General features: G+C 56.4%; 1 protein-coding gene and 1 long non-coding RNA gene across 2 annotated transcripts in view; one reads left to right on the top strand and one right to left on the bottom strand.

Annotated features, from left to right (window-relative positions):
- Positions 1–5,677: 5,677 nt before the first annotated feature.
- The window catches only part of LOC109461360 (uncharacterized), a 39,610-nt gene continuing 17,322 nt past the window's right edge, over positions 5,678–27,965 (top strand). Inside the window, exons 1-3 of the long non-coding RNA XR_012489934.1 lie at positions 5,678–5,872; positions 14,455–14,633; positions 16,666–16,771. This is a non-coding gene — a long non-coding RNA (uncharacterized LOC109461360). The remainder of the gene's footprint in view (positions 5,873–14,454; positions 14,634–16,665; positions 16,772–27,965) is intronic.
- GRIFIN (galectin-related inter-fiber protein) lies at positions 20,124–22,996 on the bottom strand. The gene is given in 9 exon segments (XM_074312743.1): positions 20,124–20,146; positions 20,149–20,221; positions 20,224–20,295; positions 20,843–20,901; positions 20,904–20,927; positions 20,930–20,992; positions 21,098–21,271; positions 21,381–21,561; positions 22,925–22,996. Coding segments are annotated over 9 exon segments (741 nt in total).

The following is a 27,965-nucleotide window of genomic DNA, read 5'->3' as shown; positions in this document are numbered from 1 at the left end:
ATGTATGTGTATGTGTGTATTTATATGTGTGTTTCCTTGTTTTCCGGAGCTCATGAGAGCAACTTCTTCTGTTCCTGGGGAAGTCATGCCTCCTAGTCCCAGAGAAGAGTAATGTTTTTACTCCCTTCCTGCATTCTCTCTTCCCGTTAAGCCACTGTCCTCCCTCTTTCCTCCTCCCAGAGAGAGAGGATGCTGTGTTTCGCACTCGCTTCCCGCAGCCCTCTGCTGAGGGAGGCCCATGTTCACCGGGAACTGGCCGAGCCACCCTCTCCCTCCCCTGCCCCTCATCTGGACAGGCCGAGAGGGCTGGAGAGCCGGGCAGAGGGCACAGGCAGGCTGGCTGGGCACTCACGGACGGCTCCCTCGTGGGGCCTTTGTGGGGACCCAGCTGTGGACCAGCTGTGCCGGCCCTGATCCTTAAATGTGACATGGAATGGGGTCCCAGTGGCAGGACTTCAGGGGCCCCAGTGATGTCCCCAGCGCCTTTTCCTTAAATTTCTCTGGAAGGAAGGTTGATTTCGGGTGGACTTTCTCCTCAGCGTGTGCCCTCCCCACTTGGATGGGAGAGCCACTCACAGGGGCGGTGTGGCACCTTGGCAGACAGCTTGGGACAGCCTGTCCTCCTGGGCGAGCCCGCCCTGTGGAGTGGCAGGCTCCCAGATGTCACGCAGACCCAAGGAGGTCCACGCACCCAGTCTCATGATCCAGGGGTAATAATTGGTCGTTTATTTAGAAGCTACCCATCCTTCTCTCCCCAGCCCACACTCCAAAACCCACAAATCCGAAAAGGGACGTCTTGGCTAGCATAGACATAATCAATCTAAAAATGTTTAAACGCATCTCCCAAAGGGGCAGTTTGGAAGGACCGCTTACGGTAGACGTCTGTTGCTTTGTCCGACATGCAGTTATTCCTCCTTCTGGTCCGTTTCTCTCCCTCACTCAGCCCAGGAGACCTGAGCCAGTTCAGCCCCCCACCCAAACCTGAGCCCTGGCCAAGCGGCCATGTGCCCGATACAGGCAGCGCTCACGACTCAGTCTGGACCCAGCACACTCAGTGTCCTCAGCTGGACATCTTTGGGAAGGGGCTTTGCCAGGCCAGTGCGCTGGCAGCCAGGGGTGCAGGGCACAGCTCTGCCACTCCTGGGAGGGCCCGATCAAGACAGGCCCTCACAGGGAGGGCACAGGGCTGAGGGGCCGTGTGGGTCTCTGGCTGCAGGCGTCGGCGCTGATTCCTGGCATCGAGCCCACAGGATCCTGTGTCACACACCATTCAATCACCACCCGGCCTCTGGTGAAGCAGGTTGAGATGTCCCAGTAATGAAGAGAAACCATATTAAGGGACAGAAGCTGAGCGGGCAGCTTCTTGCTCATGTAGGTGTGACAGTTTGTCAGCATTATGAACCTTTATAAACATTTCCTCTGCCAAGACCCACAACCAGGCAAAGGTCCCCTCCTGGGCACCAGTTGAAACCAGTGAGGTTAACTAGGTACTGTGGGTGTTTTCCCCTGGGAGTTACTCTTCCTGTATCCCTGAGGGAAGCAAATGCAGAAAGACTCCTGGTTGGAAGTCGCGTCTGCCTTTCCCTGGCACCTCCGCTCTGCCAGACGTCCTTCCTCGGGCTCGCCTGGAATGATTCAGCTCGGCTGTCCTGGGCACCATTTGCGTGGCATTTGCTGGTGGTGATGACACCGTCATGCTTGTGTGACGAGGATCTGTTGGGTGACTGTCAGTGATGAAGGGACAGCGTGGGCTACTCACTGCCTTCTGCACTTGACAGACTTGTAGCGTTCGGTCTCGAAATCCCAGTTGGGAGCTGGCAGGCAGGCTGGCAGGACTGAGCATGTGTAGTGTGTCTGGGGACGTGGATCTGAGAGGTACAGCTCAGGTCTGTGGGGTGTGTCGGACCTGATTTCAAAGAGGTGCCACCTGGGCACCCACAAACGTCCTTGCACTTGGGCACTGGCCACACTTCAGCAGGTTCAGACTTGAGTCGAGACAGGCCTAAGCTTTAAGGAGAAAGGGCAGGGGGACGGTGCCAGCCCAGCTGGCTCACAGAGGTGCCGGAGCCAAGAGGCCTGCTAGCGTTCTGTGAGCACCTTCTTTGTACTGTTTGTTCCCTCCTGTCTTTGTATGGTGCTGGTCGTCACACGAATAGAGTGGATTTTGTGCACCACGGCTCAGGGAGCTCTGATAGAACAAGCCATTTGATGACGGCCTGCATACAGCTGGGTTCTGCGTCTCAGTCTGATTTGTCTTGGGCTGGGGAGCCAGCAGCATTTCTCGTGGTTTCATTTCTGCAGCCATGTGAAATGACCACCCACGAGTGGTAATACATCAGTAAGTACATCTGAACACACTGTGAAATCCTTGTGTGAAGAAAGGTTAGGCACTGCCCCTTCCCGGAGCCCTTTGAAAATAGCGGGTTGGTTAGCAGAGGCACGCAGCCCTTTCTGGTTCTTGGGACAGTGTCCCGTCTACAGCCTTTCTAGAGCTCCAGCGTGCAAGGGCCGGGCTCGGCAAGTGCCCTGACCAGGGGTCGCAGACGCCAGCCCGCCGTGCTCAAGAATTCCCACAGGCCCTGGACCTTATTCAGCGTGTGATGTCTGGGCCAGCATCCAGACCTTCCCAGAGGCAGAGCGTGCAGCACGCTCACTCCTGCAGACCCAGCTCGAGTCCCAGCTCTGCAGGGCCTAGAAAGCCGGTCCAGGGAGCAGGAGAGGGGGCTGGGCAGTGATTGTCAGCCTCAGGGCTTCTGCCCTGGACTAGAGTTCATCTTTCAAGCAAATTTGGAGTAAGAAACCTTTAAAATGCTTTTTTACCCAGTAAAACAATAAAGCTATTTATTTTATCATTAGATGCCTGGACTTCTTGTTTAGGAGAAAGTGTTTCAAACACAAAAAAAGTTATCTTGGGCCGGCCCGGTGGCTCAGGTGGTTAGAGCTCCATGCTCCTGACTCCGAAGGCTGCCGGTTCGATTCCCACATGGGCCAGTGGGCTCTCAACCACAAGGTTGCCAGTTCAATTCCTCAACTCCCGCAAGGGATGGTGGGCTCTGCCCCCTGCAACTAAGATTGAACAGGGCACCTTGAGCCGAGCTGCGCTGAGCTCCCGGATGGCTCAGTTGGTTGGAGCGTGTCCTCTCAACCACAAGGTTGCCGGTTGGACTCCCGCAAGGGATGGTGGGCTGTGCCCCCTGCAACTAGCAACGGCAACTGGACCTGGAGCTGAGCTGCGCCCTCCACAACTAAGACTGAAAGAAAAACAACTTGAAGCTGAATAGAACCCTCCACAACTAAGATTGAAAGGACAACAACTTGACTTGGAGAAAAGTCCTGAAAGTGCACACTGTTCCCCAATAAAGTCCTGTTCCCCTTCCCCAATAAAAAATCTAAAAAAAAAAAAAAAGAAAGAAAAAGTTATCTTGTGAACAGATTTTCTTGGATGAATTGGGGGGTGGGAATGGTGATGGTTCAATTTATGTTAATTTCAATTCTTTTTAAAATTGTGGTAAAATATATACAATGTAAAATTTACCATCTTAACCATTTTTAGCTGTACAGTTCAGTGACATTAATTACCATCACCACCATCTGTCTCCAGATCACTTTCCATCTTCCCAAACTGACACTCTGTCCCCTCTGAACAGTAATTCCCCTCTGCTCCCCCAGCCCCAGGCCCCCGTCCCTGACCTCTGCAGGGGCCTCGTGTAAGTGGAATCACACAGGACTCGTCCTTTTGTGACTGGCTGATTTCACTTATGTCTTCAAGGTCCATCCATGTTGTGGCAGGTGTGAGAACGTCCTTCCTTTTTAAGGCTGAATCGTATTCCCTGTGTGTAGTCATCCGTCGGTGGACCCTGGGCTGCTACCAGCTTTCGGCTGCTGTGAATAGCACTGCTGTGAAATCCTCGCATGGAAAGCAGTTAGGCACTGTCCCTCCCCAGACAGGGAAGGGACTCATCCCGACTGCGCCTGTCAGAGGGACAAAGACAGAAAAGATGAGTGATCTAAAAATGACAGCCCAGACTGGGGAGAGAGCAAGCAGAGTGCTTGTCTCTGCATCGTCCCACCTGGCCCACCGCATCCCGGGTCACCCACTGGTGTCTGTTCCTTGTGCCGTTCATCCCGCCTGAGGCTGAAGGAATCAGGGGCCTGGTCAAGCCAGATTCCACCCAGTCCCTGGAACATGGGTGGAGGCATCGGGAGAGGCTGCTGGGCGGGGAGCTGGCTGGAGAGAGGAAACGAAGCAAAAGATCAAAATTGCCCCCTAATCTGGACCCCGTGCCTGTTTACAGTCTGCAGTGTGTCCTTCGGAACAAGAAAGTACTTCCATGAGCCCAGCTCTTCCTAGGAACATTCTAGCAGAAACTCTGGCTTTGACGGAACCACTTTTATTTCAAAGCAGTTGACAGAAATTGGAAGCTTAAAAACAACCCGATGAAACCGTTTTGCCATTTTCAGTTGGTTTTCTTCCAGGGTATCTTGCTTCCAGTAGGTTTCCAGAATATTTTGGTTTCGAAACTTTGGGACACAGATTCGCAAAGTGGATTTTAAAGTGTCGGGTTTCAAAGTAGGTTGGCTTTGAAAGTGGTCTGGGCTTCTAAAAGGTTTCGTTGAAAAATGTTTTGGTTCTCAAATGTTCCAGAAATGTTTCCCAGAGCACAGAGCTCCCACAGTGCTTTGGGAAGGGGTTGGGGCAGGAGCTGGGCTCCGTAGACTGCAGCCAGGTGGGCGTGGTGGGCGGACCAACGTGAGCAGGGCCACCTCCGCCCTGGGAGGGTCTGCAGGGCTCAGCCAGGGTGGCAGGGGCTGGACACTCGTCTCCTGTGGCTCAGGCAAATGTGTTTGTGTCTTCAGAAATCTCCTCCGGTCTGTCTTTTCTCCTGCAGCCATCCCCCAAGAGTCATTCTGCTAATGGGTCCTTGCCTATTTGTGGGGTTCTGCTTCCATCCTGACCTGTATGCATGATTCCTGGGTCCCTGTTCTAGGGTGTCATACTCCAAGGAGAAAGCTGACTTCAGATTAGACTTTTCAAGGAAGGAGGACTCCTTTGGGAAAAGGCATGTTGATAGAAACTTGGAGGGTTTGTGGAAGGTTCTTGTTCTTGTAAAGTCATGGCCAAGCCAGAATCTTCAATCATATGGATTATTGGTCCCATTTTCCCGACAGGCAAATGGAGGTGGGAGGGGCTGGGATGACCTGCTTAGGGCCCACCATTACTAAGAACCCCAGGGCTCGACCCTAAAGCCTCGCTTCCCCAAACCTGTTAGCACTACTCAGGAGCGCTGCCCACCTTCCAGGCGTCTGACCTGGACCCTCCTTGCATGTCTGTCTGCACAGGCCATGTGTCCATCCGAGCAGGCTTCTGGGGCTTTAGGGTCAGGCTCAGCCTTTGGAAAAAGCCAACCTAGGATTAGACAATAGCTGCAGAGAAGATGATGGCATGGCCTCAGGGGCCCTTGGCCCACACTGGTGATGATGGAAAAGTGGGGAGTTGGTGGAAAGGGCACATAGCTGACAGCCAGCCACATGTCCTGGGGGCGGAGCGATGCGATGTGGGTGAGGGAGTGTTGGCAGAGAGGACCTGAGCAGAGGGGAGGAGAGAAGAAAAACCCAGCATTAGGAAAACAGCCAGCTGAGGGGGTGGCGGGGCCTTAACCCATCACACCCGGGGAGCAGCCCCACCCTGGGCAGCAGTGCTTGTCTGGGGAGCCAAGAAAATCTTGCCTGAAATGTGTCAATTTCAGGGCCCCTTCCCATCCAGCTTCTGGCGGAGTGGCCCTCTCCCTTCGTGCCTGCTAGCTTCCTGGGCATGCCATCCAGATGAGCTGGAAGGACCCAGACGTCATCTAGGGTAGCAGCAAAGCCGCAGGTAGGCCACTGCGTCTTCCCACGGAATTGGATGTGATGTCTGTGGGCAGGGCTGCCCTCTGCGGGTCACTTCCTTCCAACTGGCATTGGACCCGCCTGCCCGGCCCCTGAAGGCATATGAGTTGGTTGCCTGAACAGTCTGGGACCCCCATCTTGCCAAGGTCACAGAGAGGGCTCTTGTCTGCCCAGGCCCTCATGGCACAGTGACCCCACGGTGCCTTGGTGGCCGCTGTGGCTCTTGTGAGCATGGGGTGCCCTTGAAGTGAGAGTCCATGAGGACTGCAGAGGGTTAGAGGCAGAGGAAGGATGGCGTACGGCCTCCGGACACAGACCCTGCCCCTCTGCCCCAGTGTGTTGCTCCCGCCATACCAGGCTCTCATGGACCTGCTCCGCCTATGTCCGAGGCTGCCCGCAGCCCACCGTCTTCACTGGCGGGGAGCAGGCCCAGGCTGCCTCGCCTCCCTCTGCCAGGCAAGGATGGCGTGTCCTGGGGCAGAGCCAGCCGCCTGGCATCCAGGGCTGGGGGAGGTGGGTATCCTCTGAGGCCCCCTGTCCCCCGCAGCTCAGCTGTCAGTGGCTGGGGACAAGGTCTGAGTGGGGGCTCGGCTTCTCCTGGCCCCTCTGAGGAATGAAAGCAGAATAGGCTGTCCTTTCTGCTGCCGTGTTACTCAGAGCCTGGGGCCACGGGCAGGGCTTGAGCCGGCCCAGCCGCCGCGGTGAAAGCAGTGGGACTGGAGGCCATGTAGCCGTGAGGTGTGCCCCGCGGTCCCTGCTCCCTGGGTGCACAGAGGCTCGCTGGCCCACAGGTGAGAAGGAGGCAGACCCTCCTCAACTAGAGACTCGGATCCAAGTTTTGTTAAAAATGTTTTTCCATGCATAGCGCAGATAGATTACGGAATAGGCTGCTCCATTGCTATGAACTTTTCAGATAAAACACGAGGTTCCAAGAAAGGCCTCCTTCCAGGTCACTGTCCAGTGACTCCCGGGCTGCTCACCAGCCCCCTGGTCACCGGGGGTGCTGCTGCCTGAACCTCCCCAACAGCACTGCGAGCCACATGGTAATTTTCACTTTTCTGGGAACTGCCTTAAAAAGTGAAAAGCAAGAGGTGGAATTCATTTTAATATGTCTGACCCAATAGATCCAAAATATTGTCATTTCAATCTGTGAATCATATAAAAATTATTTGTAAGCTATTGAACATTCTGTGTTTTGGGGTTTTGGTACTAAGCCTTGGAAACCCGGTGCACACTTTACACTCAGCACATCCCAGTTGGGACACAGCTATGTGACCAATGGCCCCCAGGGGACCCCTAGTGGGTTGCACAGCTCGTCCAATTTTACAGGTGAGGAAGCGGATATTCAGAGAGCCTGTGCCCAAGGTCACTCGTCTCTGGAGGTCCCTGCCCAGGGCCTGCTCCAGGGTCTTGGCTCTGTCCGGGGAGGGGCCATCCCAGGGGACCTGTCCTGACCCCTTTGATTCCTGGCCAGATACCAGCCTGCCCTGCGGCCCTGGGAGTGGCCCCCAGCACTTCTCCTGCCCCAAGGGTGTGGGCAGGGCTGATGCCCCTCTCCCACTGACCAGTGGGGGCCCTTGGAGACTGTTCCCTCTGGGGAGGGGCACAGCTCTGAATCGGGCCAGCAGCCCAGGCAGCTGGAGTCCAGGAGGGGTGGTGCAGGGCTGGGCTCAGCAGGTACCAGCACTGCCCACCAGGGGGCAGCCTTGGCTCAGGCTCGGGCTTCTGGGGACTTGGCTAGGGGTCTCTGGTGTACCCCTCTATAAGTCTGTCGGTGGCCGCGGCTTGCTCGAGGTCAAAGTATGTGGGCAATTCCATGGCTGGAGTGATGGACCCAGGGCCCTAGGACCACCCGGGACAGTCTCAAAGCCCTCTGAGTGGCAGAGTCTCTGTTGGGGGCTGGGGGGGAGTTCCCAGAACAGAAGTCAGATTCTGGACAGGCCTCCGGTGGGCACGACAAGCTCAGAGCCACGCACAGCTGAGCCAGGACGGACTGCAAGAGTCTTTGGCCCCACAGAGGGCTGGGGACCAGTCTCCCAGACCTCTGAGGCCCTCAAGTCCCATCTTCACAGCAGATGTCCCCAAGCCCCCCACACCCAGAGCAGGAAGCTGGCAGGAGCTGGCCTCCCCCAGGCCACCCATCCATGGGGGCAGGGCTGAGCCCACTGACCAGGCCCCATCACTCACTTGCCGTGTCTTCACCAAGCCCTGGGTCCCAAAGAGTTCCTCTTATATTACCTTCTAAAAGTTTTATCTTTTACATTTGAATCCATGATCCATTTTGAGTTGTTTTTTTTAGTAAGGTATGATGTTTAGATTGAGGTTTACTCTTTGCCTGTGGACGTTCAGGTTTTCTAGCATCAGTTTTCGAAAAGGCTGTCTTTCCTCCATTGAGTTGCTTTTTCCGAGTTCTCTCTTCTGTCCCGTCATTCTTTGTGACTTTCCTTCTGCTGATACCACACAGGACTGGTAACCGCTGCTCTCTAATAAGGCTTGAAATTGGGCAGAGTAATTCCCCTCAGTTTATTCTTCTTCAAAATTGTTTTAACTATTCGAGTTCCTTTGCCTTTGCTCATGAATTTTAGCATAATCTTGTCCATATCTACAAAAAGATTGCTGGGATTTTTATAGGAGTTACATTGAAGCTGTATAACAGTTTGGAAGAACTGGCATTTTTACTGCGTTGAACCTTCTAATCCACGAACGTGGTATGTCTCTCTATTTATTTAGACGTTACTTGATTTATTTCTTCAACATTTCATAGTTTTCAGCATGAAAGTCTTGTAAACTTTTGTTAGATTTACATCTATGTATTTCTCCTTTTTCAGTGATTGAACATAGTATTGTATTTTAAACACAAAATAATACAACAAACACAGATACAATACAATAATACCACAAAATTCTCCATTTGTTTCTTTAAAAATGATTTTGTTGAAGTAAAGTTAACATAACACATAATTTACCAATTGTAGGTGATTTCTGGTAAATTTACAGGATTGTGCAGCCATCAGTACAATCCAGTTTTAGAACGCATCCGTCCTGCTGAAAGTTTCCCCAGTACCCTTTTCGGCCGGCCCCTGCGTCCGCCCTGCTCCCAGGCAGCTGCTGACCTGCTTTCTGTGTCTGTCGGCCTTTTCTGCACTCACACGAATGTGGTCCTGTGGTACGGAGTCCTCTGTGTCTGGCCTCACTTCGCATCGTTTGTGAGCTCCTCCATGTTGTCGCAGGTGTCAGTGCTTTGTCCCTGTCATTGTATTGTCCATGCCCCAGCTGGTGGACATTTAGATTGTTTCGAGTTCGGGCCTGTTACGGAACTGCAGCCACGAATATTCACGTGCGTCTGTGTCTGGACATATGCTTTAATTTCTCTTGCGTATATTCCTGAGAGTGGAAATGCTGAGACATATGGTCAGTTTATGTTTAACTTTTTAAAGAAACTGCCAGACTGTTTTCCAGACTGGCGGCACCATTTACATTGTCACCAGCTGTGCCCGAGGGTTCGTTTCCCCACAGCCTCACCAACACTGGTCATTTTGCTGACAGCGGTCCTCGTAGCTGTGCCGTGGTGTCTCACAGTGGCTTTAACTCACGGTTCCCTAATGACTAATGTTGCTGAGCATCTTCTCATGTGCTTCTCACCAATCCCTCCGACCTCTTTGGTAAACTGTACTCAGGTCTTTCACCTATTTTAAATTGCGTTCTCTTTTTGTTGAACTGTTTGTTGTAGAGTGTGGACACGAGTCCTTTGTGAGGTCTGTGCTCTGAAAATATTTCTTCCCAGTCTATGGCTTGTCTTTTCCTTTTCTTAATGGTGTCTTTGGAAGAGAAGTTTGTGTGTTCTGGTGAATTCCAATTTATCTATTTTTCTTTTATGGAGTGTGCTTTTGGTGTCATATTTCACCCAAGATCACAGAGATGCTGTCCTGTGTTTCCTACAGAAGTGTCACGGTTGTAGTTCTTACGTGGAGGTCTCTGGTGCATTTTTTTTTAAAAAAAGAGGAATGAGCAAGTAAGTAAACAAGTTACAAATACGGAAAGAGGGGAAGCTGGAGTGAGTCTTGTGGTTTTTGTGTGTTTTTAAGATTTTTGTTGTTGTTGGGAGAGGGGAACAGGACTTTATTGGGGAACAGTGTGTACCTCCAGGACTTTTTTTTTTTTTCCCAAGTCAAGTTGTCCTTTCAATCTTAGTTGTGGAGGGCGCAGCTCAGCTCCAGGTCCAGTTGCCGTTGCTAGTTGCAGGGGGCACAGCCCACCATCCCTTACTGGAGTCCAAGTGGCAACCTTGTGGTTGAGAGGATGCGCTCCAACCAACTGAGCCACCCGGGAGCTCAGCAGCAGCTCAGCTCAAGGTGCCGTGTTCAACCTTAGTTGCAGTGGGCAGAGCCCACCATCCCTTGCGGGACTCGAGGAGTTGAACTGGCAACCTTGTGGTTGAGAGCCCACTGGCCCATGTGGGAATCGAACCGGCAGCCTCCGGAGTTAGGAGCATGGAGCTCTAACCGCCTGAGCCACCGGGCCGGCCCCTCTGGTGCATTTTGAGTTCACTTTTGTGTATGGTGTGAGGTTTCATTGTTTGTGTGTTTTTGCCTTGCCAGTTGCCCCAGCGCCACTTGTTGAAAAGACCATCCTCTCTCCATTGAATTGTCTTGGTACTTTTGTTGAAAATCAGTTGACCATAAATACAAGGCCAGTTTCTGGATTTTCAGTGCTGCCCCATCGATCAGGATGCCCGTCCTTGTACGAAGACGGCCCTCCCCTTGTTACTGTGCTTTATAGTAAGTTTTGAGATGGGGTAGTGTCAGTCCTCCAGCTTTGTGCTTCTTCAAAACCATTTGGCTTTTCTGGGTCCCGTTCTTTTTGTGGATTTGCATTACATCTTCTGTCCTTTCTTGTCAGTCTGAGGAATTCTTTTAGTACGTATTGTAAGACAGGTCTGTTGGCGACAAATTTTCTTAGACTTTTTACCTCTGGAAAAGATCTTATTTCACTTTCTTTTTCGAATGATAACTTTGCTGGACTCTGGGTCGACCTTTTCCTTCTAGAACTTTGAGCGTATCATCCCACTGTCTCCCACTGGCTTCCTTGTTTCTGATAAGCAGTCAGCCACTTACCAGCCCCGTTGTTACTCACGCGTAGGAGAGTTGCCTTCTCACGCTGCTGTTATAGTTTCCTCTGTGTTTGGTTATAACCGTGTGGTGGCCACAGGTCCACCGGGACAGGCACTAGACCTGCCCTTGCATCCTTCATTCCTGACCCAGGTCCCAGCAGATGACACCGCAGGGCCTGTCCTTGGCTGCTCTGGGCAGTGAGAAGCAGGGTCCAGCCAGAAGACCCTCTAGGTCCCTTCAGCATCTGAGATGGGAGGGCGGACCCCAGGATCGCCTGTGCCCCACAACCACGCTGCACAAGGGATGGACGTTTCCAGAGAGAAGTTGGTGTGTGTTTGGAAAGGGGCAAGTGAAGCAGTGTCCCTTCCCGCTGGATGGGGAGCAGCTAAAGAAGGTGACAGTTTATAGGGGAGACTCATGCCCAGGGATAGAGCTGACAGAAGGGCATTAGGTAGTGCGGGCAGTGGGAGCAAACGTTTGGGGGCTTGAGGGTGTCTGCACGGCTCGTTCACCTGCCTGCTGGGAACAGGAATGTACCCACGGTCCACATCACAGTGGTGTCGTCATCGTGTCAATGCTCCCTTGCAAAGCTTGGCATCTCGCCCGGTGTCTGACTCAGGCCCTTATCCCAAGGCCAGCCCTGGCCAGCCCGAATATGCTTCTTCTCTAGGCCTCAGTTTCCCCATCTACCAAAGCCAGGGCCTGCCCAACTTCCCAGGGCTGCTGAGAGTCTGGAGCGTGGGAAAGTGTTCGGCTCCAGGTCCACGGCCAAAGGCACACCAAGGCCATTGTGACAGCCCAGGCTCCTGGGCACTCGCCATGCTCTGGCGCCCAAACAATGCCCGCCTCTGAGCAGAGCTGTGGGTGGGCCGTAACCATGGCGAGGGACCCTGCGAGGCAGCAGAGGCAACTGCCCATCCAGGGTCTGCTGGGCCTGCGACCCTGGTTACAGCTTTGTCCCTTGGGCTGGAACTGGTCCCAGGCTAGCAGGCTCTGAATGGCTGGCTGTTGGGGAGGGCAAGGAATGGGGCTGTTGGCTGGAGAGGCTTGGGGTTGAGGTGAGGCTGGGGAGCTGTTTCTAGGGTCCTGAAACCACAGCCAGGTCTGGGTGGGGTACAGCCTGGGGCACCGTGCCTCCTGTCAGTGCTGTCCCCACTGGACCAGGAGGGACTCCTCCACACCCCTCACGCCCCCCCCCAGCTTCCCCTCCATGAGTCATGGGGCCTGTTGCTCCCGGAAGGAGGCTGCTCTCTTCTCCAAATTCCAGGATGTTCCAGGCAGCTGGCCAGGGTACGCGGGGTCCCCTCCAGGTGTCCCTTGGGGCTCCCTCACAGCCTGGATGCCACACAGCCACTGGCTCTGCCAGTTCCACTCCCTGCCTGCCCCAGGACCCCTCTCAGACTGGCAGAGGCTGGGCTGGGCATGGGCCTCAGCCAGGGCCCAGAGTGACCAACCCGTGCGCGTCAGAGTTCCCCCAAAATTGTGTTTCCAAAACCCATGTTTGCAAAGTCAAGACCTCATTTAAAAAAATGAGTAAGGAGAAAAGCAACAAAAATAGCAAAATAACACTGAATATACGTATTCTTCCAACCACAGCCACTCAGCTATCTAGGAGACTCAAGTCAGATTGCAGGGGTTCAAGTCCCAGCTCTGCCACAGACATACTGTGTGACCTGGGGCAGATATCTTCCCCTCTCTGTGCCTGAGATCCCTCTTCTATAAAAATCAACAATGGGATCAACCCCAGAGGGTTCTTGTGAGTCTAAGGTGAGGTCATCTCTAAGTGTTTGCGAAAGGAAGTCGGCTTGTTGAGCCCTGAGGTCCTGGCCAGTGGCCTGGCCTTCACTGGTCTCATATTTTCCATGAGTTACCTTCACTGGCTACCTTTGGCTAGGTCTGCCCTTTAGCTGGGCTCCCTTTAGCCCCCTGAAATCCTCACTAAGACCTCAAGTGGGGAGAGAGAGTGAGCAGAGAGGGGAGAGGGCATGGGGGGAGCCAGACTCTGGAGGAGGGCTTGCCCCTCCCCCAGGAAACAGGACACAATTGTCAAAGGTGCTATCCACCCCCAACAACCCCCAGGCTGGGAATGAGACCCTGCCCCACTGGAGGGCGCTCCAGACAGTCTAAGAGGTTGGGGAGGGAGAGCCTCAGGGGGAAGGTGGGGGAGGGCAGTGTGTCTTCCCTGTCCCAGTGTATTCCCCCCTCCCTAGCCATGCTCTGTCCTACTCGGGGCCTCCTCAGCTCCCACCCAGGTGCTCTGCCCGTCCTGGGCCAGAGGGGCTGGGCCCAGGCCCTGCTGGAGGGGCCAGGGAGGTCTGGGAAGGGACTTCTATCCTATCCCCTCTCCCCACGACTGGGCCCTAAAATATGACTGGGGGTGGGGGCTGAAGCACCATGAGGCTGGCGGACCCCATCCCACCCCCATCTGTAAAGCAGAGGTGCTGCCCCCGATAAAAACCAAGGCCACACAACCCAGAGAGGCGGCCTGACTGAGCCCAGTTCTGATGGAGTCTGCCCTCCGTGGGCCTCTGCAGCCTGGACAAGCCGGACCCCCAGGACCTGCCAGGCCACCCGCCTGAGTGGACAGCTTCAGAGTCCAGCACCCTCCCCAACACCTCCCAGGAAAGACCCAGGGCTGGGGGCTCAGTGCTGACTTGAGTCACCCTTTACCCCACCCAGTCAGGGAGCCAGTGCGCCATGTTCCCCCAGGTGACATCCATGGTGCACCGAGGCTTCTGGTGGGGACCCAGGGTGCCTTGCAGAGAAGGGGAGCAAGCAGGAGGCACAGAGCCTCCCTTTTTGACCTCCAATCCCTGCCTGGTACTCCTGGGCTAGGGGGGTGGGACAGAGAGGGTAAACCTTCAGGTCTCATCCAAGAGGGGTGTCCCGGAGGGAAGAGGACCCAGCGTCCAGCATGCAGAGAGGACACGCTCCTCTTGCAAGTACCCCAAAGATGAGAAGACCCTTCCCAGGTGCCCTCTTCCCTCCCAGCCACCCTGATGTCGCACTTTGACCCCTTCCCTGGCCCTTTTTGCTCCAGGCACTGGCTGGTCCTGCTGCCAGGGTGTCCCTCCTGCCTCGGGTTCCTCCCCCAGCCTTGCCCCACAGATACCTGTGGCCCCCAGGGCCCCATCCCCCTGTGCCCAGGGCAGCTCATTTCCTTCTGTCCTGGGATGTCCAAGGCCACCACTGATGGGGCAGGGTTGTGCCACGCCGAGCCATGCCCTGCCCAGGTGGAGCGGAGGGCCGCTTGGTGCTGAAAAGACAGCTCCATCCGGGTCGTTGGAGTGGGGAGGAAGGAACGGTGGGAGGAATGTGCCCCTCTTGCAGGGGCTGGGGCGCTGGGGCTGGTGGGAAGGGGGAGCCAGGACAAGTGTCCAGTCTGACCACCACCCCTCACTGTTGTAACACCGTGTTCCACTTCCCCCTCCATGTGCCAAATATCCTCCACCCACAGCTCCCAGGCTTATTATAGGGACCAGCTGTTACCCCATGTTGCAGAAGAGGAAACTGAGGCTTCTAAAAAGAAGAACTGTAAACAAAGAGCGAACTTGCGATGCAGACGTGCTGAGGCATCCAGGCTGAGTGCCCTCTGCCACCTCCTTGGAAACAAACCAGAATGCAGGATGAAACATGGTGAGCAAAATGGCCATTGTTGAACCCGGTGGGGGGTCTGTGGGTGTTCCCTGAGAATTATTTCAACTTTTCTGTATGTTTGAAGTTTTTCATAACAGAAGGTTGGGAGAAATTTAAAATATGGATGTAAGAAGGTGGGGCCCCTCCCCACAGCCCCCAGGTCCCAGCTGCTTGCAGAGGTAGCCCCTGCAACAGGGTTTTCTGACTCTTGCAGAGATGGATGGTGGGTAGTCAAGCGTCTGCATACGTGTTCTTGTTCAACCCAGGTAGCAGGCCTTGCCAGCTCTGGGCTGCCACCCCCACTGCTGCAGGAACCTCCCTACAGGCCCCTGTGAGGCAGCACCCACACCACTGGGACCTGAGGGCGCTTCCCTCCTCGCAGGAGCTGCCCTGTGGGTCCAAGATGGTGGCGATGGGTTTGCCACTCAAGCCCACTTTGTGCCTAAGCAGGGAGGAGCCGCCCTGGGCTGTCACCATAGCCCCCTAAGCATATCGCCCTGGTGACCCCAGCCCTCCCTGGTTATGCTGAGACCATCTCAGAGCTCAGGTGGCCTCCCTCAGGAGCCCCGGCTGTCATGGTGGCCACCAAGGGAGACGTGGTGACTGGTACTCAACCCAAAGCAGAAATCGGTGAGCTGAGGCACATGGACCCTGGCCTGGGCGTGGTGTGGGGGGAGCCCTCAGCTGTGCCCGGACAGGCTGGAGCTGTCCCCGGGCCTGGCAGGGAGCAGCTCTGACCTGACCCTGTGCTGCCTTGATGGGGAGGGGGCGGGGGGCACATGTGGACCGCACCCTGCTACCCGTGCCAGGTGCCCAACACTCCTGACAGAATTGGAAACTGAGGCTCAAGGAAGTTGTGATTCGCTCCAGTCCATGTGGCATTGAATCACTCCATCATTCCGCCCAATGCCAGGTGCTGGATTCTGCGGGAAATAAGACAGGCAGGGAGGGCCTGGCTGTACGTGATTCTCTTGGCCTCACCTCTGGCCTCTGGTCTAGGTTGTCATTCTGTGGGAACAAAAACCCCACGCTGTCCCCACGCTGGAAATGGGCTTTGCAACCAGGAGTTAATGTGAAAGAAAACCCATGTCTGGAGCACCCTCTGCTGGTTGGCTTGTTCCTCACGGGGCCTGACAGGCTTTAGGAAGGCGCTGGAATATGGGGATTTGGGGGAGGCAGGAAGGCCACCCCCAACCCCGGGGTGACCAATAACCTCTATCCTGGCAGGAAAAAAACAGGGCAAAAGTTGGTTTTAGAGCAGGGGTCTCCAATAGCCACTGGTGGGGCATCTTGCTTTTCCATCGACGCCTTGTTCAGGTCTCACTGTGGAGGCCAGGTTTTAAAGGCACAGGTATCAGTGTAACTGCACATTTTGCACAGTCAGATCTGCCTGTCTGGACCCTTTACCCTGCACATAGTCAGCCTGAACAGAGCTGAGCACAACGGCACATGTACTTCCCTGTTAGCCACAGACCCCAGCCAGCCCTACTGCCCTGCCTAGTTTAGTCATGTGGCCACGTGGGCATTTGAACTCTGTCCTCCACCATCCTGAGAGCCTGACACCTTTGTCCAGCCAGTGGTGTTGGAAGCCTGTAGACCTAACCCTCCCAGCGCCACAGCCTCCTTGCCAAGGCAGTTGTGTTCCCCCAGACAGGCCTAGCCCAGTGGACCTGCCCCAATCCCAACACCAGACAGGACTGAGAGGAAGAAAAGTCTCCCCAGAGATCAGAAGCAGTGGCTGCCCTGGTGACCTCCTAGAGCTCCTTTAGCTGAGCACAACACCCTGCTGTCTTTGGGTCTCTGAAGGGTGTTGAGAATGTTCAGGCTCCTTCCAAGGGGCCTCTGCTATGGCACAGGGGAGGGATGGGAGGCATAGGGGGAGGAGCAGATTTAAGTCGACTCCAGAATTTGCTTCCAGTTGGCAGAGAAATGGCTACTGTGATAGGTAGTGAGCTGCCTGCCCCTAGCTGGGTTCAAGTGGGATCTGGTTCCATTTACTCATTAATTTAACAGCTATTTTTTGGTGCCAAAGGTGTGCCAGACCCTGTTCCAGGTATGGGGAACCCAGTGGTGCACACAGGCGGCAGTTTCCTGTCCCGGAGCTGACCATCCAGTGGCGGAGGATAGCCAGCAAAACTGTGAGCAGGAAAATTCATGAACCGTAATTGCGACTTGGGATAAAGGGCACACATGCAACAGGGATGGAGAATATACACAGCCCGGGAAGCGAGAGGCGTCCTGAGGAGGCCTGAATCATGAGCCGCGTTCTGGGGGTGTGCAAGGAGGTGCCATGCAAAGGCCCTGAGGCAGAGATGACTCAGTATATTCCAGGACTGGGAAGGAGGTGGGTGAGCAGGGGAGAGATGGACCCAGAGACGCTGCAGTGAGGAGGGATTGGGTTCATTCTCACCTCTCAGTGCAGCGACCAGCTATCCAAGGAGTGGGGATTGGAATGGAAGCCTCCATAGTCCCATGGCCCCTGTGGGGGGTGGGGGGCAGAAACGCCTCTAGCTTGTCCCAGGCTCTAGGTGATTTTCCCCAAGCCAATCATTCATGCATTCACTCAGTCATTCATTCAGCAAACATTTTCAGAGCTAGATGTGCTGTGGGAGAGCCAGGGCTGGGACGGGGAAAGGACCTGGTCCCCGACCCCCAGAAGAGGCAGTGTGATGGGGGTGAGTAGGGAGAAGCAGAGGGTGTAAGAGCCCCTTGGAGGTCAGGGAGGGCTTCCCAGAGGAAGTGTCAGCTGAGGGACCAGCCAGCAATTCTGGCCACAGGGCTACAGAGCTGGGTGCGGGCGCAGTTATAGACAAGCCAGACGGATTCCCATACTGTGTGCTGAGGGCAGTGGTAGCATGGAAGGGGTTACAGCAAGGCATGTGTCTACTGCAGCAGGGAACTCTGATATCACAGCTCCCTGCACCCCTTTCACAGACGGGGAGACTGAGGCCCAAGGATGCAGTGGATCTGGGGCCCTGTGGTCTGATTTGCCCCACAGCAGCTTATAACCTATAGTGGACAGAGGGCTGATTCGAAGCTGGCTCGGCTCAGAGCCAACGGTCGAGGGACAGGGTGTGTGTGTGTGTGTGTGTGTGTGTGTGTGTGTGTGTGTGTATGTATGGGTGCATGCACTTGAAGTCTGTGAGACCTGGAGATTGTGGTTCCATCCCGCATTTGCTGAGCAATTCTAGGCAAGTCACAACCTCTCTGAGCCCGTTTCACATCTGTAAAACGAGTGTTGCTCTGTTCTTGGGAAATGGTGCAGACCTGGCCCTTTCATGGAGCCCAGCAAATTCAGAGGCAGACTGTGCCTCTGACTCTGAGCCTCAGGTTGTCCCCAGGCTCAGACCCCATCCCCACCCCCACCCCACACCCCCAGCAAGAAAAAAAGCCTGACATCCTCTAGTATTCTCGTAGGGAGACAGCTTTTCACCAGGAAGAGTTCTTTTGTCTGTAGGGAAACTGAGGCCAGAGAGGGTGAGCAGCCAGCTCAGGTCTCAAGCAGGGGCCTGGAATCCCCCATTGGTAGGTTCAGAGCCCCAGGAGGAGGCACTCCCCCAGGCAGGAGCGTTGCCCCAGTCCTTCCCAGGGCCGGGGCTGGGCCTGCTGGACTACACGTCTGCCTGCAGCTGCCAGCCGCCAGCCCCACCCCTTGACACAAAGGGCCAGACCTACCAAAGGAGTGGGGGGAGAAGGGGCTCCTGGGCCAGCTGGGCTGTGGACACAGGCAGGGAAGTGCTCGGAGACAGGAAGGAAGCTGCGCAGCTGGAGGCTGGGGCCGCCATTGTCTCACCTGGGGGTGGGGGCGCCGTCAGCTCCCCTCTGTCCTGCTCAGCTGCCCAGATGGGCCCTCAGCTCTGCATGGCAGCTGGGACCGCTGGACCCTTCCCTCTGTGGGCCCACCCTGCTGCTGACTCTTTCCCTCACCCAGCCTCAGTTTCCCCATCTGTAAACCTTAGAGAGCAAGACATTTGGGCCAGATCCATGTACTGCCAGGAATTCCACGCACGTGACATCATGACAAGTGCCAGCCGTCACTAGAGCAGGGGTGTCCAAACTGTGGCCCGCGGGCCAACTGCGGCCCACAGTCCATTTTTAATTGGCCCGCAGCAAATTCCGAAAATATATTTAGTTTACTTAAATAAACCAGGTGAGGCAATACGTACTTCACCTCGAGTGAGTGGCCCGGCTGTTTGTGTATTTTACCGCATATGGCCCTTGGTAAAAAACGTTGAAAAAAGTTTGGACACCCCTGCTCTAGAGCTTCACCTGAATCAACTCCACAATGAACTTAGTGATTCCCTGTGAGCCGAGGGCTCCAGTTGTCCCCAGAAGTTCAGGACTTGCCTGAGGTCACACATGGGCAGCAGAGCTGTGGCTCAGGCCCAGGCAGTAACTGCTGCCCTCCTGTCTGTCTCCAGTGCTGTCACTGACTTATGGCCTCTCTTTAATGACTCACTTGTAAAGGTTAAATACCTGTTAGGCCTTGTCCTAAGCTGTGACCTCGCCAGTTCAATTAAGATAGATTATAATAGGTGATAGGTAGATGATAGATGTGTATCACAGATGATACATAGATAGATGATAGGTAGACAGATGGATGGATGGATGGTAGGTAGTAGAGAGATAGAAAATAGCTCAATGGATAGACAGACGATAGATAGGTAGACAGACTGACAAGCTGGGATCTGAAACCAAGGCTGGGAGACTCCCAGCTGTGCTAGCTCTGCCCAGACATGGTCTTCAGGGCTGCTGCCCTTCCCCCACCACACACCGGAGGGGCCAGGGAGCGGAGCACGTCTCATTTCCAGGTGGGAAGAGGAGAAACAGGAAGGACCCCCTCCCTCCCCCTCCTACCCCCCAAGCAGGGCGAGGAGGAAGCTGAGGGACCTCCCAGCAGACTGTGGGCAGGATGCCCTGAGGCCAGAGGGGTGTGAGCTCAGTGGTCCTGGGCCAGACCAGCTGGGACCTCCCCCCATGGCTAGGAGCCCTGTCCTGTCAGATGTCATCAGACACCACCCCCCACCCCAGGCCTTCATGTCCTGAGGGGGAAGGGAAGGGGTCAGACCATCCCAGGGCATCGTCTCAGGGCCCCGGGCCCCTAGCCCTGGTGGGGATGTCCTAGGGGTCATCACTTCGCCCCACCCCAGCGCCTCTCACCGCAAGCAACCAAGCTCCTGCAGCCTGCTCAGACTTTACTGAAAGTGGAGCAGCAATGGGGGCCCCAAACCACAGACCCTTCTCCCCAGCTTCCCCAGGGTGGGCTCCACTGGACACCTGGTGGCTGATGGCTGAGGCTCACTCCTGGGACTTGACGCACAGCTCAGTAGCCCCTGTCCCTGCAACTACCCAGGACACGCTCAGCTCAGCCCCAGCCCAGCCTGGCACAGATGGTGGGGTGTGGACCGGCTCACTGAGAGGGACCAAGCCCGCAGCCCCCTCCGGGGGGAAGGAGCAAAGGCCCGAGGCAGGGCGTGTGGGGGAAGAGCGCTACCCCCAGCTCAGGCCCCTCCTGCCAGCTCCACCTGGGCCAGGCGGTGGTCGGTCAGCACCTGCACACGGATGATGGCCGCCAGCGGCCTGTGGCGGCCATGTGCAAACTTAGCACCTTGTACTCCTGGGCGTGGACGTGGAAGGGCTGGGCATCCGCGCTGACCTCCATCTGGGGGCAGAGGCCAGGGACCTAACGCCTGCGTGGAACCCCACCCTGGTCCTGCTCTCGCTCACATGCCCTCTGAGTCCCATAAGCAGAGCCAGGGAGGCCTGAGGGTCCCCTCACCATGTGGAACTCCATCTCGCAGGCCCACCCCAGATGGGAGCTCTGAGCCCCAGCTGAGTGTCCCCATCCTCTCTGAGGGGGGGGAGCTGGCAGCTGAGGGCTGGAGGTGGGGACATCCCATTGCACCCACTCACACTGAGATTTCTGCATCAGCCTGGTCCCCCGTAACCGTCCCCTGCGGGGCCGAGGGAAGCAGTAAACCCCAGCTACTTCACAGCACCCATCCCCGAAGCAGCCAGGTGGCCCTCATGCTCCCACAGGCACCCCAAGCCTGGCCTCCCTGACCCCGTGGGCCTTGCCCCCTCCAGGTTTCCCCCCACAGTCCTGCCTCACTCCAGGTCACCCCCCAGCCTCACCCCACCAGGTCTCCCCCCCAGGACCCCCCTGCCCGGTCTCTCCTACCCCCCTTGCCTCCCTTGTCCCCCATCACCTAAAAGGGCTCCCCCAGCACCAGCGGGAAGATGCAGGACACACCCTCCTGGCCCCACGGTCACCCTGGAAGACGTTGCCCACCTGGTGGCAGTAGAGAATCGAGGCTTGATGTGAAAGGCGATGTCCCCTCCTCGGACAGGAAATTGATCTCAAACCTGGGGGACATCATGGTGTTGTGAGAGCAGCAGACAGCTGGATACTCATGCCACCCAAAGCCAAAAAGGGGTGCCCTGGGGAGGGTGATGTCCCTTACTGTCCTCTCCAGGGTCAGAGTGTCCCCGGCCCAGCAGGTTCCAGCCCGGGGCCAGGCCCTTTGCACAGAAGGCTTCAAACTGCCCGCAAACAATGGGGACAGAGGCCCAGGGTCCGTGGAAGCCCCACAGGTCCCAGCGAGCAGCATTCCTTCTGTGAACGGGTGGTGGGGGGTCTCAGCCGGGGTTCCGATGAGAGGGCAGCTCCACTGGGAAGGAGCCCAGGTGACTTGGGGAGCTCCACCTGGCCCTGCTCCCTTCTCCCGGAATCCAGGCCTTACTCACCTGCAGTGCCATCTCTCCAGTCTCTGCAGGCAGGCCGAGCAGCCTGGGGATATAGGCAGGGGGCTGGGGAGGGTGTTGGAGGCCCACCCCCAGACGGCCTGCCAGGCACGCTGCCCTTCCCTGCCTCTACTTCTCCCTTTGTCCTGGCCTCCTGCACCCCAGCAGGCCCTCCATTCAAGCACTAGGGGAAGAAACAGGGTAACAGGCTCAGTGCCCCCTTTTCCTCAGGGCCCCATCTGGCTCTCAAACGTCATTTCTTAGGAGCCCTCAGACACCTCAGAAAACAGTGTCTCCCCCATTCTTGCAGGAAGGGTAGCCCAGGTCCCAGCCCAGCGTCTCCAACAGGCTCCCAGGGACCCAAACCCTCCCATTTGGTTAGATGAGGCGAGGGAGTGGAGGCCTCCTGGGAGCACAGTGTCCCCCACCCAGCCGCTGCGGCCTCTGCTCACTGCCCACTCAGGCTGGCTCAGCTGCCCCAGAGGCACTGAGTTGGGATTAGGCTGGGGCTGTAGTCAGTGCATTCCTGGGGGTGGGGCAGAAGGGATGGGGAGGGCTTTTCCCACACCCCATGCCCTCCTGGCCTGGCCCCTCAGCTCCTCTTAGCTGAGCCAGGTAGGAGGCCAGGCTGACCTGGGGGAGCGGGCAGGCTGTCCCCAAGCTCTGGGGCAGTTGTGGGGCCCTCTGGGCTGCCCTGTCCAGGGATCTGGCCCAGCGAGGAGCCAGGGTGGGTACGCGGAGCACCAGGCCTGCTGTGTGATCATGCGGGTGAGTGCAAATGAGTGGTGAGTGTGCAAGTGTGCCTGTGAATGTATGTGTGCAGGTGAATGTGTGAGTGTGTGGTGAGTATGGGACTGTGTGTTTGACACGAACCAGTGTGTGTGGACCTGAGAGCTCACACGTGCACGAGGTGTGTGTGAGTGTGTGTGGCTCAGCTGCCCTTCCTGTCTCGAGGCCCCCAGCCCGCAGGGGTGCTCGGCCAAGGTTCCCAGCCCCAGGCCCCTGACGGGTGACCCTGGTGCCTGCCCGGCCCCTTCCCACACGCTGGTGCAGGCAAGTGCCTGACCAGTTTTTGGTGAGGGGAGGTGATGGTCAGACCGGGAGGGGACATGGAGGTGGCTGTGACTGCCCCTACGGTGGGGGCAGTGCAGGGGCCACCTCTCGGTGCTGTCCTCCCTGCTGGGCACTAGCAGTGCTGGCAGGGCCTGCAAGGGGCAGCCCTGGGCAGCAGAGGTGCTGCCAGGGAGCCTGCCCGCTGTGAGGTCCCAGCTCAGACAGCTGGCCTGCCAGGCACATCCATGGCCCAGCCTAGCCTACTGTCCTGGGGCCTGCAGGCTGCAGCGCCCTGGCACCTGCCTCCACCTGAGGACACAGTGGGGTTGGGGCTTGTCACAGTGGCCCAGCAGGAAGGTGAGTCGAGTCCTGCCTCCCCATCTCCCTGTCCTGTCCCCAGTCCGCCCTCAGCCTGCCCGGCTGGGTGATGGGGCCTTATGTTGCAGGTAGCCCAGGGAGCCTGGAGGGGGTAGGGGTGAGCCTGGTCTGTTTACTCCCTCCCCCCCGGAGATCTCAGCCCCACCTGGGCTGGGAGGAGGCAGGCTCCGGGCCTCCGCCTGTACCATGACACTTGTACCTGGCATGAGTGCACACCTGGCCAGGTTTGTGGTCTCACGCTGCCTGACTGTGGCTTTGAAACCTCACCCACATGGGGTGGGAGCCTAGGAGTGGCCAAAGCTCTCAGTGACCGAGGTGCCAAGGGCCCAAAAGACCCCAACAGAGCTGGGGGATGGAGAGAGGGACATGGAGGCCCCAAGTGGTTGGCTCAACACTGCAGGCACACCCCAGTCTCCTGGAATCCAGTGGGACCCCAGCTGGGTCTCCCGGTTCCGGGGTAGGTGGGGTAAAGTGCCTCTACCCTGCGTTGCTGGCCAGCCAGAGCTGGAGCTGTGGGAGCAAACAGACGTGCCCATCCAGGCCGCCCGCGCCTCCCGGATGTGTGGTTTTGCCCTGGGCTGTTGGCATTCATAGGCATCCAGGAGGCAGCAGGGTCTCCACCCAGCTCCAGTGAGAACCTTCACTCAGCAGAACAGCCACCTGGGTCCCACAGCCCATCGTCACCCCTGGGGCCTCCTTTGCCAGGTGGTACCTGCATAGGACTGGTGCTCGGAGTTGCCTGGTAAATAAATGCTGCCCCATCTACTGGTGCTCACCAGCCAGACACTTGGCTAAGCTCATTATGTGTACTGCACCCAATGATACTAAGAGGATAAACTGTTATCTCCGTGATACAGAGAAGGATATAAGGGCTCAGAGAAGTTAAGTGACTTGCCCAAGGTAACACAGCTAGGGAGTAGCAAAGCTACTGTTTGAACCCAGAAGTCTGCCCTCTGGACAGAAGCCCCTCAGCAGGCCTCCTGGGGGTTATCAGGGTCAGCTTCCTGGAGGAGGCGGCACTTAAAGTAGATTTTGAAGAATGAGTAGGAGTTAGAAAGTGGCAGGGAAGGGTGCTGTAGGGAGAGGCACAGCAAGAGCAGAGTGGCTGGGCCCAGCACCAGGAGGCAGGGCATCAAGGTCAGGCAGGGTCTGACACCTCAGGGGCCCCAGGGTGTTGGGCACAAGTCCCCGGGGCAATCTGCGGAGGATCACTCATCTTTTGGGGAGGTCGGCACAGTTTTCATGGTCTACAGGAGTCAGGCATCATTGTGCCGACTTGAGCAATGAAGAAACTGAGGCCCAGGCAGAAGAAACCGTCCCAGAGCCCCACGATGAGGGGTGGTGGCCTCAGGACGTGAGTGCAGCCTCTGGGCTCCCAGTCCAGTGCTCCTTCCAGCCCCCACCAGCAGAGCAGCACCGGGCCCAGGACACAGCTCAGGCCAGCTCTCCTCTCGCTGGTGCTTGGCAGCCTTGGCACACAGTGGCCCACTCTTTTCCCCACTGTTGGGGCTGTGCCTTCTGGGTCAGGCCAAAGAGTGAGGATAGTTTGAAAGCACCAGGCAACCATTACACAGGTGGGGAAACTGAGGCCCAGGAGGCAAGGTGCTTGCTGGGAGACAGCGTGGGCAGCGGGGGGCATTGAGCTCTGGCCTCTGCTGCCCTTCTGAGGCCCTTGTAGGACCTTGGCCGTGAGGTCTAGCCCAGGCCAGGCCTTAGTGCCCATGTTCTCATGACCTCCTGAGAGGGCACTGTTGCCCCCATTCTGTTTCGCCTCCTGTTTTACAGGTGTGGTAACTAGAGCTCAAAGGGAAGATGAAACTAGCCTGTCCACTAGGCTGCTGGTGGAGCTGCTGTTCTAACCCCACAGAGGTGGGGCTCAGAGGGGACAGGGCAGAGCTTCTCCCGACTCTTCCCACTTTCCCAGATCCCACAGCTCTGCCCCGCAGGTCAGCATCTGGTAATAAAGGCCCCACCCTTTGCCCTCCTCAGAGTGAGCTTGCGTCTGTGCTCAGCCTGCTGGGTGAGGGCTCCCGGCCACTGTACTGATGGGGCCACTGAGGCCACTGTTGGGCCTGTTTTGCTGGTGGGCCACTGTGGTGAGCAACCCTCCAGGGGTCACTAGGGAGCTCGGTCCAAAGGACGTGCCTGAGACTCCAAACCCTTGGTGGTACCGCTTTGGGGCCGGAGCTGATGGACAGGGCGCCCTGGTAGCCCTCACAGGACGGCGTGCTGGGGCCTGGATGAGGCCGTGGGAGCCTCTTGGCCCTTGAGCAAATGACCTGTGATGGCAGCCATCTTTGAGGAAGCTCAACCAGCCCAACAGGCCAGTCAGAAAGGCCGTCTGTGCACAAGGCCCTCAGCCAGGCACAATAGCTAGTGGGAGGCCTCTGTGGCAGGGCCTGGCCAGGTGGCTGGCTGGCGTCTGGCCTGGAGGGGGCACCATAATGGTTTTTCCAAGTGGGGCTGGGCTCTGGCAGTTTCCAGGGACACAGGCTGCGCTGGCTTTATAAACAGACACGGCAGCAGCCTGGGTCTGAGGAAGGAAGAGCCCAATTAGATGGGAAAGTAGCTGGGGGTCCTGGCCTGGCCTGCACGTGGGGTCCTCAGGAGCACCCTCCCAACACCAGGCCAGAGTCTGTGAGGGCTAGAGGGGGCAGAGGACACCAGGAGTGGGGTCAAATCTCCCTTCTGACAGGGGACCTCCGAGTGCTACCCTGTGACCTGGAGCCATGACCCTTCCATGACGGGGGGGAGGGCAGCCAGACCCACTTCTATCCCTCATTCGTAAATGTTTACAAAGCACCTACTGAGTGCGTTGTGAGGGGCAAGACAGAACGTGTACTGCAGAGGAGAGGCGGAAAATAAACAGCTCAGCAAATAGCTGGATAGTGTCGATGGTGATTCATGCTGGGAAGAAAGGGAGCTAGGGCAGCAGCACATCCTGCTGATTAACACTGACCACACATGGCCACTGGGCACGTCGGAACTGAGACGTAAGTGTGAAAAAACCCTACATTTACAAGCCATAGTGCAAAAAGGAATGTAAAATATTTCATTGATAATGTTATATTGATTGCGTGTTAACGTGATAATATTTTGGATCTATTGCGTTAAATGAAGTATATTATTATAATTAATTCCACCTGTTTTAAAAACTTTTTAAAATGTGGTCACTAGAAAATATTAAATTGTATCTGTGCTTGTCTTCTGTTTCTATGGGATGGAGGGGGTGGGAGGAGAGGGCAGGGGCTCAACTAGGGCAGGGAGGGTGCTCTCCGGGGAGGTGACTGCTGCCCGGAGACCTCGTGTTGAGAAAGACCCAGCCCAGGAGATGGGGGAAGAATGACCCAGGCAGGGGGAAGGGAGGTACAAAGGTCCAGAGTGGGGCGTGCAGTGTGAGGTGAGCTGAGGCCACTCCAGTGAAAGGGACAGGCTGGGCTAGGCCACATGAGGAGCCGCCAGGCTCCCCCTAAAGGCTGGGACAGCAGCCTGGAGAATGAGTCTGCCCCCACCCTAGAGCCCCCTCTGGGCGGGCTCCCACTCCCGCCTTGGACACTTCAGGAGGTCATTGCTGTCCCCAGTCCCTGCACCGCGCTCCCTGCCGCCCGCTGGCTTCAAATGCTCCCACCACGACTATTGAGAAAGGCCCAAGGGAGCCGCCAGCTCCCAAAATAACCTCACACCAGTTCCAGGACATCTGTGGAGGCGGAGTGCTAGAACCCAGAGCTGTGAGCACCATGCGCCTTGGGCAGAGTCGGGGCTGGGAATGGGGACACGGATGGGGGACAGAGAGGGGGAGAGAGAGACGGAGAGAAGGGGATGGCTAGAAAAACCAAGAGATGTACGGAGGCTTATAGAGGCACATGAGAAATAGGGTCAGGAAAGCGGGCAGGGGGAGGGAGGGGGAGAGAGAGAGACACACACACACACACACACACACACACACACACGAGTGAGCACACCCCAGACTAGGCAGTCCGAGCCCCATTAGAAGGCAGCCTCCCTCCAGACAGCCCCAGCCAGGCAAGGCCGGCCTCCAGAGGAGGGAGGGGGGCCGCACGCCTGAGCTGGGGTTTGGCCAGGTGAGCAGCTGAACAGAAGGTGGGGTTGAATAGATGGTCATTGTAGAGCTAGGGTCCTCACTGAACCACCCAGGGCTCCAGGAGTCCTATCTGACCAGAGTGGGCCCCACAGGGCCTCAGAGGATCCAGAGTTTATCTCCTAGCCTTCCTATTTTCCCAGAGGGGAAACTGAGGCTCAGAAAGGCCAGGTAACTTGTCTAAGGACCATAGCACATGAGTGGCAGGCGAGGACACAGCTGGCCTGGCACTCTTCACTCTGTGTCCCTCACCACTCCCCTAGCTGGCAAGCAGGCGAGGACAACCTTCTTCCCCTGCCCTGGGTCCCCAGGGGTTTGGGAACTGTCCTCTGAGCAGCACTGGCCAAGCCCGTGGAATTTCCCCAGTACAAGGAGTAGCAGGGAGTGGGGATGCGATGGGCTGACACCTACAAAGACGGGTTGGGGGAAACTGAGGCAGAGAGGGGCTGCCTAAGGAGCCTGACCCTCCCTACTCCAGGGCCCAGCCTAGGATTCTGAGAAGTGGAAGCTGAGGGGTGTCTTTTGAGATTAAAAGGTCTCTTTCTTTTTAAAAGATTTTTATAAAAGGGCCAGCCCCGTGGCTCAGGCGGTTGGAGTTCCATGCTCCTAACGCCAAAGGCTGCCGGTTCGATTCCCACATGGACCAGTGCCAAATGGCTCAGTTAGTTGGAGCACGGGCTCTCAACCACAAGGTTGCCGGTTCGACTCCTCGACTCCCTCAAGGGATGGTGGGCAGCACCCCCTGCAACTAACAACAGCAACTAGACCTGGAGCTGAGCTGCGCCCTCCACAACTAAGACTGAAAGAACAACAACTTGAAGCTGAACAGAACCCTCCACAACTAAGATTGAAAGGACAACAACTTGACTTGGAAAAGTCCTGGAAGTGCACACTGTTCCCCAATAAAGTCCTGTTCCCCTTCCCCAATAAAAATCTAAAAAAAAAAAAAAGATTTTTATTAAAATATAGTTAACATACAATATTATGTTTCATACAATAGTTGTTCAACACTTATGTACTTAAAGAAGAGATCACCATAAGCCCAGCAACCCTTTGAC

Source organism: Rhinolophus sinicus, linkage group LG10 (genome assembly GCF_036562045.2).
Source record: "Rhinolophus sinicus isolate RSC01 linkage group LG10, ASM3656204v1, whole genome shotgun sequence".
In the NCBI taxonomy this organism is placed as follows: Eukaryota; Metazoa; Chordata; class Mammalia; order Chiroptera; family Rhinolophidae; genus Rhinolophus; species Rhinolophus sinicus.
This window is presented reverse-complemented; position numbering and strand designations above follow the sequence as displayed.